The 15,942-nt window shown below is 46.7% G+C and overlaps 1 protein-coding gene across 1 annotated transcript; it reads left to right on the plus strand.

Moving 5' to 3' along the window:
- The first annotated feature begins 791 nt into the window (after nucleotides 1-791).
- LOC147626130 (uncharacterized) lies at nucleotides 792-1,665 on the plus strand. The gene is made up of 2 exons (XM_086816241.1): nucleotides 792-937; nucleotides 1,021-1,665. Exons 1-2 carry the CDS (start codon nucleotides 897-899, stop codon nucleotides 1,247-1,249), a joined length of 270 nt encoding a protein of 89 aa, XP_086672367.1. The 5' UTR covers nucleotides 792-896; the 3' UTR covers nucleotides 1,250-1,665.
- Nucleotides 1,666-15,942: the final 14,277 nt, after the last annotated feature.

The following is a 15,942-nucleotide window of genomic DNA, read 5'->3' on the forward strand; positions in this document are numbered from 1 at the left end:
TAGGCATCTGGCTTTGTCCTTTCTAATGGTGGCCATTGGCGGTGATGGCTTCACTCCATTCCAAAACAAGATTAAGATGAAATAGTAAAGCATTAAGAAGTTCACCTTTCATTCCTAGAGGAGGTTCTCCATTTGTATTCTCGAAAGGTGGCCTAAGCTAGCGACGTGTCTTCTTTGATGCTTTTAAAGAAGATGACAAAATGAAGGATAAGAGTAAAAACAAGGATGCAAATGGTGCTTTTTTTTTCCCCACAGATAGTTGACTTTCCCTCTCTAATTGGCTTTGTGGCAGTAGACTTTGTGCCATATAAGTAACGTTGTTTTTGATGGAAATGATTTTGAGACATTTTTATTCTTGAAACATCATTGTAAGCCCTTATCATTCTCAATCCTTGTTTACATTAACTAATGTCTTGATCAACATTTACATTGGTTTGGAGTTGTTTCACCATTGATATGACAAGGCAACCTTGCTCCTAGACCCATTGCATGGTCAAATTCTCAGTTCGGATTCGAGCCCATCGTGCTGCTGATCAACTTCAAGAGTCCTTACCTTGCTTGACAACTATTCCACGTTTTTTTACTCTAATATCGTTTGAATCGTAAATATCATTTTGTACCTTTGACCCTCACCATGTGTACACCTGGCACGCACTGTGGAAGACGCATGCCCATCCCCCCCTCGGCTTCGCTTTGTCGTGCTGTGCCGTGCCCCGCGTGCCCCCCCCCACCCACTATATACTTGCTTCCACGTAGGTAGGTCACTAAGTAGTATGTACTTGCTTCCGACTTCCGTTGGTAGGTTTCATGCCCGGAGCCAGGCTTTTCCCACCCACACGCGCGCGCCAGCTCTTTTTTTACCAAACGTGTCCAGGATAACCTGCCTGAACGAGAAGATGGAGGGGCGAGACGCAGGTCGGGAATGCTCTTTCAGCGAGTAAGCAAGCTGCCCGCATCGTCTTTTACTCGCGTGCGTGCGGGGTCTGAGTGTGCTTTTCTACCTTGCCGCGCGCTTTGCAGGTCGTGGATCTTCTCGCTGGGGGCGGCCCTGATATCGATCCCGGTGGGCATCCGGCGCAAGTCACTGGCGCCCTTGGTCTTCTTCGGCTCCACGGGGGCCATGCTGGACATCATAATGAGCGTGAGCAATTGTGAGAGGGAGTTTCAGCAGAAACAGCAGGCGCTTCTGCTGCAGCAGCAGCTGCAGCAGGAGACCCCCTTGGATGTTGACAGAGACGACGTTGAATAAGGTCTCTTTTCTCCTTGTTCTTTTCTTTTTTTTTTTTCTGCTTGTTTCGAGGGGAACGTTCAAGGGTCATCCAGGCAGCTGTTTTTCTCGTCTACCCCTTCTGCCTTAAGGGCTTAATCAGAGGCAGAGTTTTGTCTAGAAGCATCATAAAGCATCTGGAGCTATCTTCACAAGAAAAGTACACTGGGCTTTTATTTGAATGTTTCTTTTCAAGTACTACCTACAAAGGTGCCAAACAGACTCACAAGTGCCTTTTTTAAAGATGTTACATGGTAAGTTGATAATTTTAGATGTTACATGCAAAGTAGATAATCTTAGTTAAGAGGATAAACTATGCCATATGTGTCTTACTGTGTGGCATTGATCATCTCCACATCATAACCACGGACTCTCACAAAACATCGAGAATTAAGCTACCAAGATGTAAATCACGGCAAGGATTTGTTGGTCTCGATAAATATGACAGGTTGCAAGTTTGAAGGGTTGGGTATAATATTTTTCTTGGGCATGAGGTGAATGGCAGAGTTTGGATGCTTTAGAGTGCACAAATTTGTGGTTTGAAATCTGAGTTTTGCTGTCACTAGGGTAGGTTCATGTCTTCATTCTTGAAATTTGGGTGACTAACACAAATTACCTGGAGTGGTTGGCCAATGATGTTTCCACTTGGCAAGCTGAGAGACAATGTTGTCACAACTCATACAGTTTGACAATGTCCCAGTGTACCAATCATGTACCACTAACCTAGCATTGCAGCTGTGTTGCATGTATAAAGGATTGAAGATCATATAAATTTGATTTGATGGTTGACCAAAGCATCCTCTTGTACCTCTCTTAGGCAAAGGAAGTAGGATAGAAAGGTGGACAAACAATGGAGTAATCCCTAGCAAACACATCCAGCCTTCGAAGGGATGACTGAATGAGTGCACAGAGCGGAAGCAAAACAAGCACTAGAGTGTGCTGAGCAGAGAGTGCAAGAGAGAGAGATATGGAGCCACTGTGCTGAATATACTGAAATGATACAGTCCCAAGCAAGAGACAGGAAGAGTCTCATAAGTGAGGGAGCAAAAGGAAAGACTAGGCTATGTGAAAAGAGACAGCCCACCTGTTTATAGGTAAGAGGGGCTGGCCGACTGGACAAGATGAACTGGCCGACTGGACAAGGTGAAGCTGGCCGACTGGGAAAAATGCATCCAGCATGGGAAAAATCCCATAAAAATATACAAAAAAGGGGTGGCCAGTCCACAATCGAGGGCCATGAAAAGAGACCAAAAGGGACACCAAAAGGATAGAAACTGGGGATGAATGTGCTAACACCTCCTCTTAGCACCAGATGCTGAACATACTCTGAGAAGTCGAAGATGAGGAGCCAAGGAAGCCTGAGAAACCGGCTTGGTGAACAAATTTGCTGCATTCTCCGCTTAAGGACAATACTCCAAACGCAAATCTCCATCAAGAACCCATTCACGAACATAGTGATACTGTATCTCAATGTGTTTCGTACGAGCGTGAAACATAGGGTTCTTGGCGATGGCGATGCAACTCTGATTGTCACACCAAAGAAGAGTAGATCCGGTAGGAGGACAGCCAAGCTCCTTCAATAATCTCCGCAACCAAATTGCCTCACATACAGCATAACAAACCGCACGATACTCCGCCTTTGTAGAGGAAAGCGCCACAGTAGGCTGCTTTTTACTGCTCCATGAAATGGCTCCAGACCCAAGTGAAAAAACACAACCAGCGGTCGAACGCCGAGTATCTGGATCTCTAGCCCAATTTGAATCAGACCATCCAAGAAGAGTGCATCCTTGCATAGAAGATGCCAAAGTCCAGAGTGCCAGGCAAGTAACGAAGAACTCTGAGAGCACAGCGCCAATGCTGCTAACGGGGTTTGGATGAGAATGAACTCAATAAGCTGACTGTGAAACACACGTCCAATTGGGAGTAGGTCAACCAAACCAAACAACCGACGAGAACTCGATACTGTCCCTGAGCAATCCCTGGAGAAGCATCAAGAAGAGAAAGCTTCTTACTAGTATCCATAGGAGAAGATATTGATTTGTATCCAGTCATCTGAAATGTGTCAAGAATCTCCCGTGTGTACTTCTGCTGAGAGAAGAAAATGCCCTTCGGGGTCTGCCAAATCTCAAAGCCAAGAAAATAATGCAGAAGGCCAAGACCTGTCATCTCAAACTCTGTCTCCAAAGCATCCATGACTGAACGGATCCTCACAGAATAAGAACTTGTAAAGATGAGGTCATCAACATAGACCACAATGATAACAATCAACCCCCTCTCAAGGAGGATATAAAGGTTTGAATTTGCATGAGAACGACGTAGGCCGAGCTTTTGAAAGAACTCATCAATCCGTTGGTACCAAGCCCACGGAGCCTGCTTCAGACCATATAAAGCTTTCCTCAGCCAGTACACTTGATCTTGTTTGCCTGAAACAACAAATCCCGGCGGCTGATGAAACCGGCCTCTGGTAGAAACCAAAGTGCGGTAGACTAGCAGTCACCCTTCCAATTGGAGTCCAATAAATAACAAAATTAAATGGAGCTAGAATGCCCCAAAACTGAAAGGAAATCGACACCTGTTGGCTCCAAAGCTTGGCGCCCCTTTTGGTATTTCTTTATTCAAATTCAATGAAATGTATATCTGAGTACAACAAAGCCAGTCCAGGAGAGTAAACCTGCATGTCCAATCTGGCAGCCCTCAAGACCTCTTAGCATAGAGGATTCACACACAGATCTGTGTCCCACAAAAGCAACACACTGTGCTTCCCTCTAATCAACCAAGACAATTTAGCAGGGCAGCCTTGAGCACACATCTGGCATATTCCATGAACATGGTTTCACAACTCAGTTCAAATATACATCCACTATCCAGTCTCTGTTTCCATCCTTCAAACTGCCATACCCCTCCTCTCACAAGGGGCCAGATGACACAACTCTGGCAGACATAAGCCAGTGGAAAGAAAGAAAGATTGACAAGTTCAGAGCTTACCAATTCAATGCGTGGTTCTGCACCAGAGGGACTGATCGTACCAATCTGTACTTGCCAAAGACTGTCTGTACTTTTCTCCCTAGAGCTGCTTGACTGATGCACCAGCTATACTATGATAAAGCGCCGCCTACCATTGTTCAGAACTGGACAGGTCTGTAGCCGCCTGTACCTGCCCGTACAGTTCTGCAGTACCTGATTGTACCTGTCCGTACAGGACTGTACTTGCAGTCGCCTGAACCTGCCCGCCTGCTGTCAGTACCCTGGTCGCCAGCGCCGCTTGAGCCAATCAATGCGCAGCAGCCTGTACCTGCTGTCGTACAGCAGACGCTGCTTGCACTAGCTGTACGGGAACTGCAGCCACCTGCTCTGTCCGTACAGTATTGTCTGTACTGCTGTCCGTACCCTGTCGCCAGCACCGCCTGCAACCAGCCGCCACCTGCTCTATACGGCCTGCAGTCACCAGGTCTGTACAGCCAGTTCTGTACGGCCTGTTCAGTACGCAGCACAAAGCAGCAACCACCACCTCTATGTAGCCAGTCGACAGAGGTTCTCTTCTCCTCCACGCACGTAGCTTGCAGGATTTCCCAAAAGCAAGAGAGAGAGAGAGAGAGATGAGAGAGGCATGTAACTCTCAAAAGTGGAGTTGCCTCCCTTCCAATAATATCCTAGGCCCTTTTTTTAATATTCATTAAAGTTCCGAAGGGCCACTTATGCCTAGGGGCCTCCCAAGGTTAAAACATTAAAAATATTAATGTCCTTGGTCCCCCTTCACATTTGAAGTTGTCCACCATATTTCTATTTGTCTGGGCACCCCAAATATGAATCATTTAATATTTATCTTGCTCACCAACCACCATGCCCACACTTGTGCTGTTCCACTTTCACAGGGTCACGACAGCTGATCAACATAAACCTCCTGTGTAAGCTCTCCATCTAGGAAAGCCAACTTGATGTCCATCTGGAATACGAGCCATCTATGATGTTTTGCAAGAGCAGGAACGGTGCGAATGGTAAGTGTCACCAATTGGCCGACCATTTGGTCCATCTCCAGTTTTTGTGTCTCATTCACTTGAGGCCAGGCCGGTGTCTCATGTGAAGAGGCCAGTATTTCTGCTTGACATGGACGGGAGCCAGACTGGTGCCACCCGTGTGTTAGCAGGAAGGTGTTGTATGGACGGTGTCACCAATTGGCCGACCATTTGGTCCATCTCCAGTTTTTGCGTCTCGTTCACTTGAGGCTAGGCCGGTGTCTCACAGTATTTTGCTGACATGGACGGGAGCCAGACTGGTCCCACCCGTGTGTTAGTAGGATGGTGTCGTATGGACGGGAGCCAGACTGGTGCCACCCGTGTATGACTTGGACTGTGTTAAACCCATGGGATTGTCACGCCATGGAAGAGCCGGTATTCGTGCCGTGTTTTGCCTATGGTACTGTCACTCCATAGGGAGGCTCGTGCCTGGAACTGTCTTACCTATGGGACTGTCACTCCATAGGAAGACCAGGTTTTTATGTTTTACGTCGTGCCATTTTTGTGCCGACAGATATTTTGTACTTGTTCCATGAACGGGAGATATGTCCATGATACTATTTGCACATGCACTCATGTTTTGCATGTTTGAAACTGTTTTCGCATGACTTGTATTTTTGTGTTTGCTTGCTTGACGTGTCACTTACAGAGCGGGGACGCCTGCCAGTGAGTCGTGAAGTCTGCTCTGTCTTCTGACGAGTTTTGGTGCATGTGAACAGGTGGTAAGTATTTGCACATGTTGTTTTAATATTTCATATTTTAACCTTTGTTTTATAAGGTCATGTGTTCACACTCAAAGTGGGCACCCCCTTTGGGCACCCACTTAGGGGCCAAGGTGGGGAGCCCCACTTAAGTGAGTGTGTGGGGGTGGGTGCATGGTCACCTACCCACACTCCCAAAGAGTTGGCTGCCCACATGCAAGCTTGGGGAGCCAGCCAGCACATTTTGTTTACTCTCCCTCCAACCTTAATAAAAAAAGCTCCCCGACCACCCTTGGGATACGATTTTGTGCACCTCCATCACCCTGCGCTTCATCGCTTGCTGACGACTGAGCCAAATCAAAGGTGGCTGTGCTACTTCTGCAAACTGTCGGTGCATACTCCCAAGAGGTGCTATTTCATCCATCGCTGCTGGCGGTAGTATATGCTACAGGTGGCTGCGCATGCTCTTCTACAGGCGGCCGTACCTCCAGCAAGTGCAGACTGCAGGCGACTCCTAGCAGACGGCTGTACCTCTCCAGGCTACGCATGCCCCTACAGGCGGCTGTGGCTGTGCGCCTCCAGACAGGTAGCCCAATAGGCTGCGCTGCCTGCCACAGCAGGTGGCTGTGCGCCTGTTTTCCAGCCAGCAGAACATTGCCCTCAGGCGACTGTGCTTGTGCTCCTCCACGCCATCTTCTCTCCACGCTGCAGCCAGGCATCTCCTCCCTTGCAAGTGGGTGCTCCTCCTTTCACAGCAGGCGGCTGTGGCCTTTGCGGTTGTACTTATCTTGGTGGCTGCGCTAAGTTCTCTACGAAGCGGCTGTGCCATCTCAACAAGGTTGCACGTCTTCTCCACTGGCGACTACAAGAGGACTTCACATCTCCTGGGTGGCTACACCTTCTACACGAATACCTCGGGTATTGGATTTCCTTTGGCCATCCACAAGTAAGTGAATTTTCAGATGTGCAAAGTGCTATTGAAGCTAGGAAGGCTGATGCAATGGTAGATGTAACTTTTGAGTCTATGGCACGAGAAGTGGGCAAGAAACCAAGGGAGTTGGCACTTGCCTACCTCCTCCGCAAAGGTGATATCAAAGAGGGGGACGACAAAGAGCTGAAATTCAAAAATCCACCTCGTCTGAAGCATGGAGATCCTGCATCTCAAAGGCTGAAATCTTTTATGCAAAAGGAAGAGGTGACAGTCACCTCTCAACATGCATCTTCTCCACAAGGCACAAAGCCTGACAGATATATGTATGCCAGTGCTCATGGAGGGCATGAAAGTCACATGCATGCAAGACATGTATCCCATGGTAAGGGTGACAGGTCTGTTTCTAGAAAAATTTTGCCTTCTGAGTTGTCTCATGGCGAGACAATGCCTTATGTAGGTAAGTCACATGCATCTGAGTTTTAAGTTCGTGGAGCACATGCCACCGTGCCTCATGAAATTTCTATGACGGCCCATGGAGCCCATGCAGATAGGGCTGCCCCGTTGGATAAGGGGAAAAGAAGACCATGAGCCTCATGCCAGAAAGCTCAAGGAATTCAAAGTAGGTGACAAATCTGTCAAGTTTGATGTCTTTCATGGAGAACATGGTGCTTCTAAAGTGTTAGCATTTGTGGCACAGTTCGACATTGCTTTTAGCGATGAGGACTTTACCGAAAAGTCAAAAGTACGCCATGCTAGCATGTTTTTGAAAGGGACCGTTGCACATTGGTGGATCACTGAAAAGATCACCAAGGATCCCATTTGCACCTGGCAGGAATTTAAAGACAGATTCTATGCTCAGTTTCTGCCACCAAATGCGGAGCAAACTCTCACACAAAAGTGGAACAGGCTGGAGCAAAGAGATAATGAAAGCGTGCAACAGTATGTTAACAAGTTCTGGAAAGTGTTGCTGGAAGTAACTCCCTTTATGCAAATCACTGAGGATGAAAGAAAGAGGAAGTTTCGTTCTAGACTGCAACCAGCATATCGATCGGGCATTGAATTGCACTTGAAACATACTTTGCAACAGCTCACAGCTTCTGCTCTTGCTACGGAGCAATTGGTGCTCAAGATTAAACAGGATCAAGGAGGTTCAAAGGGGAAGGACAAGGCTGTCCCAAATCTGCAAAAGGGTGGACAGCCACCTAAAAAGAACTTCCGGGAGACCTACAAGGGTGGTAAAGCTGAAAATAACACATCTATAGATCAGGGCCCAAGGAAGAATAAATTCGGCTTAACCCCGGAGCAAAGAGAGCAATATGCCAAGGATGGAAAATGCTTTTCTTGTGGTAGCAAAGACCACATGTTTTGACAATGCCCAGATCGCAAACCAAAGCACGAGGACAAGCAGACCAAGGCTAATGTATACATGCAGTTCCTGATGTGCAAGGAAATACAAGTCATGATGCAAAAGAGCGAATGGTTTGCAAGGCTTGGGGACAAATCAAGGATCAGCCCGCACTATTCATGTTTGATGACTGTGCAACCGATAACTTCATCTCTATGCAGACGGCAGCTGCATTGGGTATTGAGGTTGAAAACATTGAACCTCAGATTGAAGCTGAAGCTGCATTTATTGGTAAAGAGGTGCAGGCTACCCCGTTGATAGGGAAGTTGCGCATCCATATACAAGGCTACCTTGATAATGAACATTTCCTAGTTGCTCCATTAAATGGATGTGATGTATTGTTGGGCAAGCCGTGGCACCATAGGCTTGAGCCCCGCAAAGACTACAAGTCTAATATGATTTCTTTTATGCATAAGGGCCGCATGCATTTTATTGACATCCCACTTTGTATCACACATCCAAATTAATAAAGCAATGAAAAAGAGTCTTTCTGCGTACTTGGTTTTTGTGCGTGATAGCCTTGTGCCAAATCATCAAAATGTGGATGCTATTGTCAGAATACGCAGCGGAGATGATGACCAAAACTGGGAACACAAGAGCAAAAACGCAGGCAGAAAAACAGCACAAGAGAGAGAGATGTAGGCGTGTAACTCTGCTCTATATACACAAGAAGATCCCGAGATATGATACAAATGAGGTATGGGGGCTGAGGACCTATATATACCTCCCTAGAGAGCAGTCGGCCAGCACCTAAAGGTCCCACGACTGAATAAAAGGTCCCACGACTGCATAAATGCAGTCGGCCAGCAAACTGGTGCCCACGTCTGATGAAAAACAGTCGGCCAGCAGCAAGAGTGCCCACGACTGATAAACACCCAGTCGGCCAGCAGTGTACTGCTCTTGGCACCCTCTATACGGAGAGTGGGGAAAAATGGGAAAACACCTCATAAGGGCGGGCACACCCACAACAAAGGCCCTGGTGTATAAATCTAGACAGGAGATGACTTCTAACAGCTATGTCTAATGATAGGCTGAATTTTCTTAATGCATTCAATGACTGTTTTGCTGATACTTTGCCAGGAGAATTACCTCCCCAAAGGCCCGAAGATCATCGCATAGATCTTGTGCCAAGTAGTTCTCCACCCGACAAACCCGCATACCGAGTGAGTGCTGCACAACAAGAAGAAATCATGAAGCAGGTAAATGAGCTTTTAGAGAAAGGTTTGGTTCAGCCCAGTTCCTCACCTTACTGCTCTCCTGTGCTTCTTGTTCAAAAGAAGGACGGATCATTTCGTATGTGTGTGGACTATAGAGCTTTGAACAAGCTTACCATCAAGAACAGATTCCCGATTCCGCGAATTGATGATATTTTGGATAAGCTTGATGTTTCGGCTTGCTTTAGTCGACTTGACCTAAAGAGTGGTTATCACCAGATACGAGTGGTGCCACAAGATGTCCATAAAATTGCATTCAGGACAGCCTTCGGATTATATGAATTTTTGGTAATGCCTTTTGGTCTCACCAATGCTCCTGCTACTTTTAATCGTATGATGGATAGGATATTCCGACCCCATCGCAAATTCACAAGAGTATTCTTTGATGATATCTTGGTTTTCTCCAAGAATGAGCAGGAACACAGAACTCATTTGGTCACAGTGTTCGAAGAGTTGCGGAAGCATAAGCTTTTCATTAATGCCAAGAAAAGTGAGTTCTTCCTTTCAGAGATTCATTATCTGGGTCATATTGTATCCAAGGATGGAGTTACAATGGATCCTGCAAAGATAGAGACCATTCGGAATTGGCCCGAATTGCAAAACGTACATCAAGTACGTAGTTTTCTGGGATTATGTTCGTATTACAGGCGTTTCATAAGGCATTTTGCTACGATTGCCACTCCTTTACATGACCTCACAAAGAAGAAAATCACTTTCAAATGGACTTCAAAGGAACAAGATGCTTTCTTGCAGCTCAAGCATGCTATCATATGTGGTCCAGTTTTGATTGTTCTTGACTTGCACAAGTCATTCGTAGTTGAATGTGATGCTTGTGGTGATTGTATAGGAGCTGTCCTAAATCAAGAAGGGCATGCAGTTGCATACGAGAGCCGTCGTTTGCATGATGCTGAGCTTCATATGGATATATATGAGAAAGAGCTCTTGGTGTAATTCACGCTTTAAAGATATGGAAACATTATCTTCTTGGGGTTGAATTTGTAGTCAAGACAGATCATCAAAGCTTGAGATACTTTTTATCTCAAACAAAGCTTTCAGAGAAGCAGATGAGAATGGTGAATGGGAGAGAGAATTAGAGTTAGAGATTCATGTGGGAGACATACACAGAGAGAACACGGGAGAGAGAGAGAGAGAGAGAGTTGTGGGGATAAGTCAACTCATCAAGATGAGTGTGTGACTCCCCTATCACACATGTATATTGCACTAGTACACATAGTGCACTTAGTACATTAAGAGTACTAAGTGTACTATGTACTATAACTTATGGGCTTGTACACACTATAAGGGTGGGCATTATGCCTTTATCCCAACAACCTCCCACTTAAAGGCAAAGTGCCCTTAAATGAAGGAAAAGAAAAAATCAGCATGTACATGATAATATACAACGCCATATCAAGGCTGAAACTGGCCTCATCCAATGCCCATCAAGTGTCTGCAATGAGCAAACCGCTCCGGAGGCAAACTCTTTGTCAACAGATCAGCCGGGTTGTCATCCGTATGAATCTTAACAAGCTGAATTTGCTTGTTCTCTATCACCTCTCTGATGAAGTGATACTTCACATCCACATGCTTCGTCTTTGCATGAAAGACAGGGTTCTTTGCCAACTGGATGTCACTCTGACTGTCACAATGCAACAATGGAATATCCCCTGTATAACCCAAATCAACCACTAACCGAGATAGCCATAATGCCTCCTTGCAAGCCTCTGTGGCTGCAATATACTCGGCCTCTGTAGTAGATAAGGCAATGCACTTCTGCATCCTGGATATCCATGACACAGCACCTCCTGTGAATGTAAACACATAACCGGTAGTAGACTTCCGGTTATCTGGATGACCGGCATAATCCGAATCCGTGTAACCATGCACTAATGCATCTTGTTTGCCAAAACAAATGCACATATCCTGTGTGCCCTTTAGGTATCTCATGACACCTTTCATTGCTTCCCAATGCTTCTTGCCAGGGTTGGCCATGTATCTAGAAACCACTCCCAGTGCAAATGCAATGTCCGGCCTAGTAGCAACCATGGCATACATGAGACTGCCACAAGCTGAAGCATACGGAATCTTGGCCATATCAGCCCTGCCACTATCTGACTGTGGGCTGTCCATAGCATTGAGTTTCACATATGGAGGCAAAGGAGTACTAGTCTTCTTCCCCCCGTCCATATTGAACCTTTGCAAAACTTTGCCAATGTATTCCTTCTGAGACAAATACAACACATGCTGATTTCTGTCCCGAAGTATCCGCATACCCAAAATGTGATTTGCATCACCCAAATCCTTCATATCAAAGGTTTGATGCAGCCTCTGCTTCAAGGCATCCATCTCTTTACGAGATTTCCCGGCAATCAACATATCATCAACATACAAGATGAGGATCAATAGACTGCCATCCAAAGCTTTCTTGGTGTATAAGCAGTGATCTATGTCACTTCTCCTGAAATCCTGTGATTTCATGAATGTATCAAATTTATGATACCATTCCCTTGGTGCCTGTTTGAGCCCATAAAGACTCTTTTTCAGCTTGCATACAAGCTTCTCCTTTCCACTTACTGCATAACCCTCTGGCTGTTGTATACATATCTCCTCATGGAGATCACCGTGAAGAAAAGCAGTCTTCACATCCATCTGAATCAAATCCAGATCATCATGAGCAACCAAAGCTAATACAGCTCTAAGTGTGGTCATTTTGACCACTGGAGAGAAGATCTCCTCAAAGTCCACACCATATTCCTGCTTGAAGCCCTTAGCCACTAACTTGGCTTTGTATCTTGGCTTTGCATTTGGTGCAACTTTGAGCCTGTAAACCCATTTGCATGGCAAAACCTTCTTGCGTGCAGGCAAATGCACCAACTTCCATGTTCCATTTTTGTGCAGAGAATCCATTTCTGACTTCATAGCACGCTCCCAAAGAGCCTTGTCTGCCCTCTGTAAAGCCTCCTTATAACATGAGGGCTCCCCACAGTCAGTAAGCATCAAGTAGTCAACCCCTGGAACAAACCTGTCAGGGGCTCTGGAGGGTCTAGTGGACCTCCGTACCCAATGACCATCATTTGCAGGTTGCTGTCCAGCCTGCATATCACCCATTGGTGGCTCTTGTTCCATGCCATAAGGCTGAAATTGTCAGAATATGCAGCGGAGATGATGACCAAATCTGGGAACACAAGAGCAAAAGCGCAGGCAGAAAAACAGCACAAGAGAGAGACAGATGTAGGCGTGTAACTCTGCTCTATATACACAAGAAGATCCCGAGGAATGATACAAATGAGGTATGGGGGCTGAGGACCTATATATACCTCCCTGGAAGGGCAGTCGGCCAGCATAAAGAAAGCCCACGACTGAGAAAAATGTCCACGACTGCTGAAAATAGCAGTCGGTCAGCTACAGATGCCTACGCCTAGTCAGAACAAGTCGGCCAGCACTCTGACAGCCCACGACTGATGTAGATCCAGTCGGCCAGCTTCAGAGTGCTCCTAGCATCACCTGGCAGCCCTCCCAAGTCTCAGAAAAATGGGAAAAAATAGGGGAAAAATACGGAGAGTGGGGAAAAATGGGAAAACACCTCATAAGGGCGGGCACACCCACAACAAAGGCCCTGGTGTATAAATCTAGAGTGGAGATGACTTCTAACAGAAATATCATGCCCGGTATTTCCTCTAACTATGGCATATCCATAGGGATATTTTCTGCCATCTCTGGCTGTCCATTTGGACCATTTTCAGCATCATTTAAGGGTTGGTTTTGCTGCTGTAATGGCTGATTTACAGCCCTTGGTTGTTGTCCATGATGTCCATCATCATCAAAGATGACTCTGCTAGGCTCCTGTTGCCTTGCAGGCTCCTTATACATGCATGTTTCATAAAAAATGACATCATTGCTGCGTATAATCTTTCTATTCACGGGATCCCAAAGTCTATACCCCATTTCACCTTTGTCACCATATCCTAGGAATATGCATTTGTGAGACTTAGGATCAAGTTTGGTGCGCATTTCCCTGCGTATGTGCACGTACGCAACGCAACCAAACACTCTCAAGTGCTTGTATGACGGAGGCTTCCCTGTCCATACTTCCTCTGGCACTTTCCCACCAAGCCTCGTGTTAGGTGACCTGTTTATAAGGTGAACGGCTGTCATAACAGCTTCAGCCCAAAAACCATGAGGTAATGCAGCATGTGACAACATAGAACGGACCTTCTCCTGAATGGTCCTGTTCATCCTCTCTGCTGTCCCGTTTTGTGGAGGATCATAAGGAGTAGAGAGCTCCCTCTTGATGCCTTTAGCATCACAAAAGTCCTGAAACTGTTTGGACATATACTCTCCACCATTGTCGGAACGCAAAGCCTTCAGTGTTTTGCCAGTTTGATTCTCAACATGAGCAACAAACTTCTGAAACACTGAGAATGTATCACTCTTCAAACGAAGAGGATAAACCCACACCTTGCGTGTGGCATCATCAATAAAAGACACAAAATATTTTGCCCCTCCCAAAGAAAGCTGAGGCATCTCACATACATCTGTATGCACAAGCTCTAACTGAGCATCTTTCTGTCCAAGAGCTTTCTTGTGGGGGCACTGGAGTTGCCTGCCATATATACAATGCTCACAAAACTGAAAACTTGAAAACTTTAGAGAAGGCAAGTAACCCAAACGAGACAATTGCTCCATTCCTTTGACACTCATGTGTCCCAACCGGTTATGCCACAGAGAGATTTCCGGCAGCTCGGTTGCATTTACATTAGCATGGTGACAAACACCTGCATACATGAAGTAAAGAGTGTCCACCTTAGAGCCTCTGGCAACAACCAGTGAGCCCTTACTAATCTTCCACTTTCCACGACCAAATGTGGTAACATAATCTGCATCATCAAGCTGTCCAGTAGAAAGCAGGTTCTTCTTGATCTCAGGCACATGCCTGACATCATGGAGCATAAGCTGTGAGCCATCTGAAAACACAAGCCTGACGGGGCGAGAGGTATTGAAGACCATTACCTTGGTTTTACCAAGGTTAATAGAGAGGTCCGGCTGAGTGCAAAAGTCATGTAAGGCATCCAACTGTCTCTGAAGCCCTTCGGCTGAGTCTGAGAGGAGGACGATGTCATCTGCATAAAGTAGTATGGGGATCAATATGCCCACCTAATCCATCAATGAAGCTCGAGATCTCATCAATGTAGAGGCCGAAAAGAGTGGGTGATAGAGGGCAGCCCTGTTTCACCCCAATGGTGTTGGAAATCTCCTGTGATGTACCTCCTGGGGCTCTCACTCGTCCGGTGACGGACTCATAGAGGGCGATGATGCTCCAAACCATGTCAGATGGGACTCTGATCTCCTGTAGACGGTGTAAGAGGCGGGCCTGGGGTAGAGTATCAAAAGCAGTAGTAAATCCTCTGGTGTTGTAAGAGGCGGAAATCCACAAAGCAGCAGTAAATCCTCTGGACCCTCCTCGATGGCACGGAGGGTAAAGATGTGGTCAATGGTAGAGTAGCTCCTCCGCTGAAAGCCAGCCTGTCCTGAGGCTCTGCATCCTTGGCTCTCTGCAAATGAATTGAGCTCCGCCTCTAGCACTGATCCATAGAGTTTGGCCAATGTGTGGCCAATCATGATCGTCCTGTAGTTATTAGGATCAAGTGGATCTCCGGCTTTGAGGATGGGGGTGATGGTGTTGGTGGACCAAGAGGGTGGAAATCCTTCACAAAGGGCTCTATTGAACATGTAGGCTAGTAGGGGCGCTAGGGTATCATGGGCATGCGAGATGTACTGGGCAGTGAGTCCCTCATGATCTTGGGCTCGCCCATTGCGTAGTCTATGAATGGCCTTGAGGATCATGCCCTTTGTGAAGAAGGTGGAGGTGGTGGGGTGGGGGTCTGGTGGTGGGGGTAGGGGTGGCTGTGGGGGATATGATAGAGGGAGCGTGCTTAGGAGTGCCATGTGTCTCGGCAGGTGATAGGTGTGGGAGGGCGATGTTCTCGGAGTTTCCTCCATGTCTCTTTGCAGTTCGGCCCTAAGAAAAGTCGGTAGAACTCATTCTCTTTCCAAGCATAGAACTCCCGTTTCTTGCATCGGGTGAGCCGTTGAGAAATCCTTTGCGCTTGGCGCTTCGTGATTTGCCCAATCCGTATCTCATGCTTAGACGGGAGCGTGTGGCCCGACATTCGTCATCATACCAACAGTTATGGGGCATGGAACCGCAAGGTGGCTTGGCGGTAGACCGCCGCGTGCAGATGAAAGAAGCTGTGGCGGATGTGTGGAGTATGGTGGTGAGTTGTGTTGTGAGGGTGGATAGGGGAACAGTAGGTTCCACATCCTGGAGTTGGCGGTAGATGTGGTTGGAGTAAACAAGGTCAAGCTCGTGATCAAAGAGGACATGAGTGTAATGTGAGATGGGGGAAGGTG

The sequence above is a fragment of the Cibotium barometz genome, chromosome 22, assembly GCF_041138505.1.
Source record: "Cibotium barometz isolate CiBa-2024 chromosome 22, ASM4113850v1, whole genome shotgun sequence".
NCBI classification, from domain to species: Eukaryota; Viridiplantae; Streptophyta; class Polypodiopsida; order Cyatheales; family Cibotiaceae; genus Cibotium; species Cibotium barometz.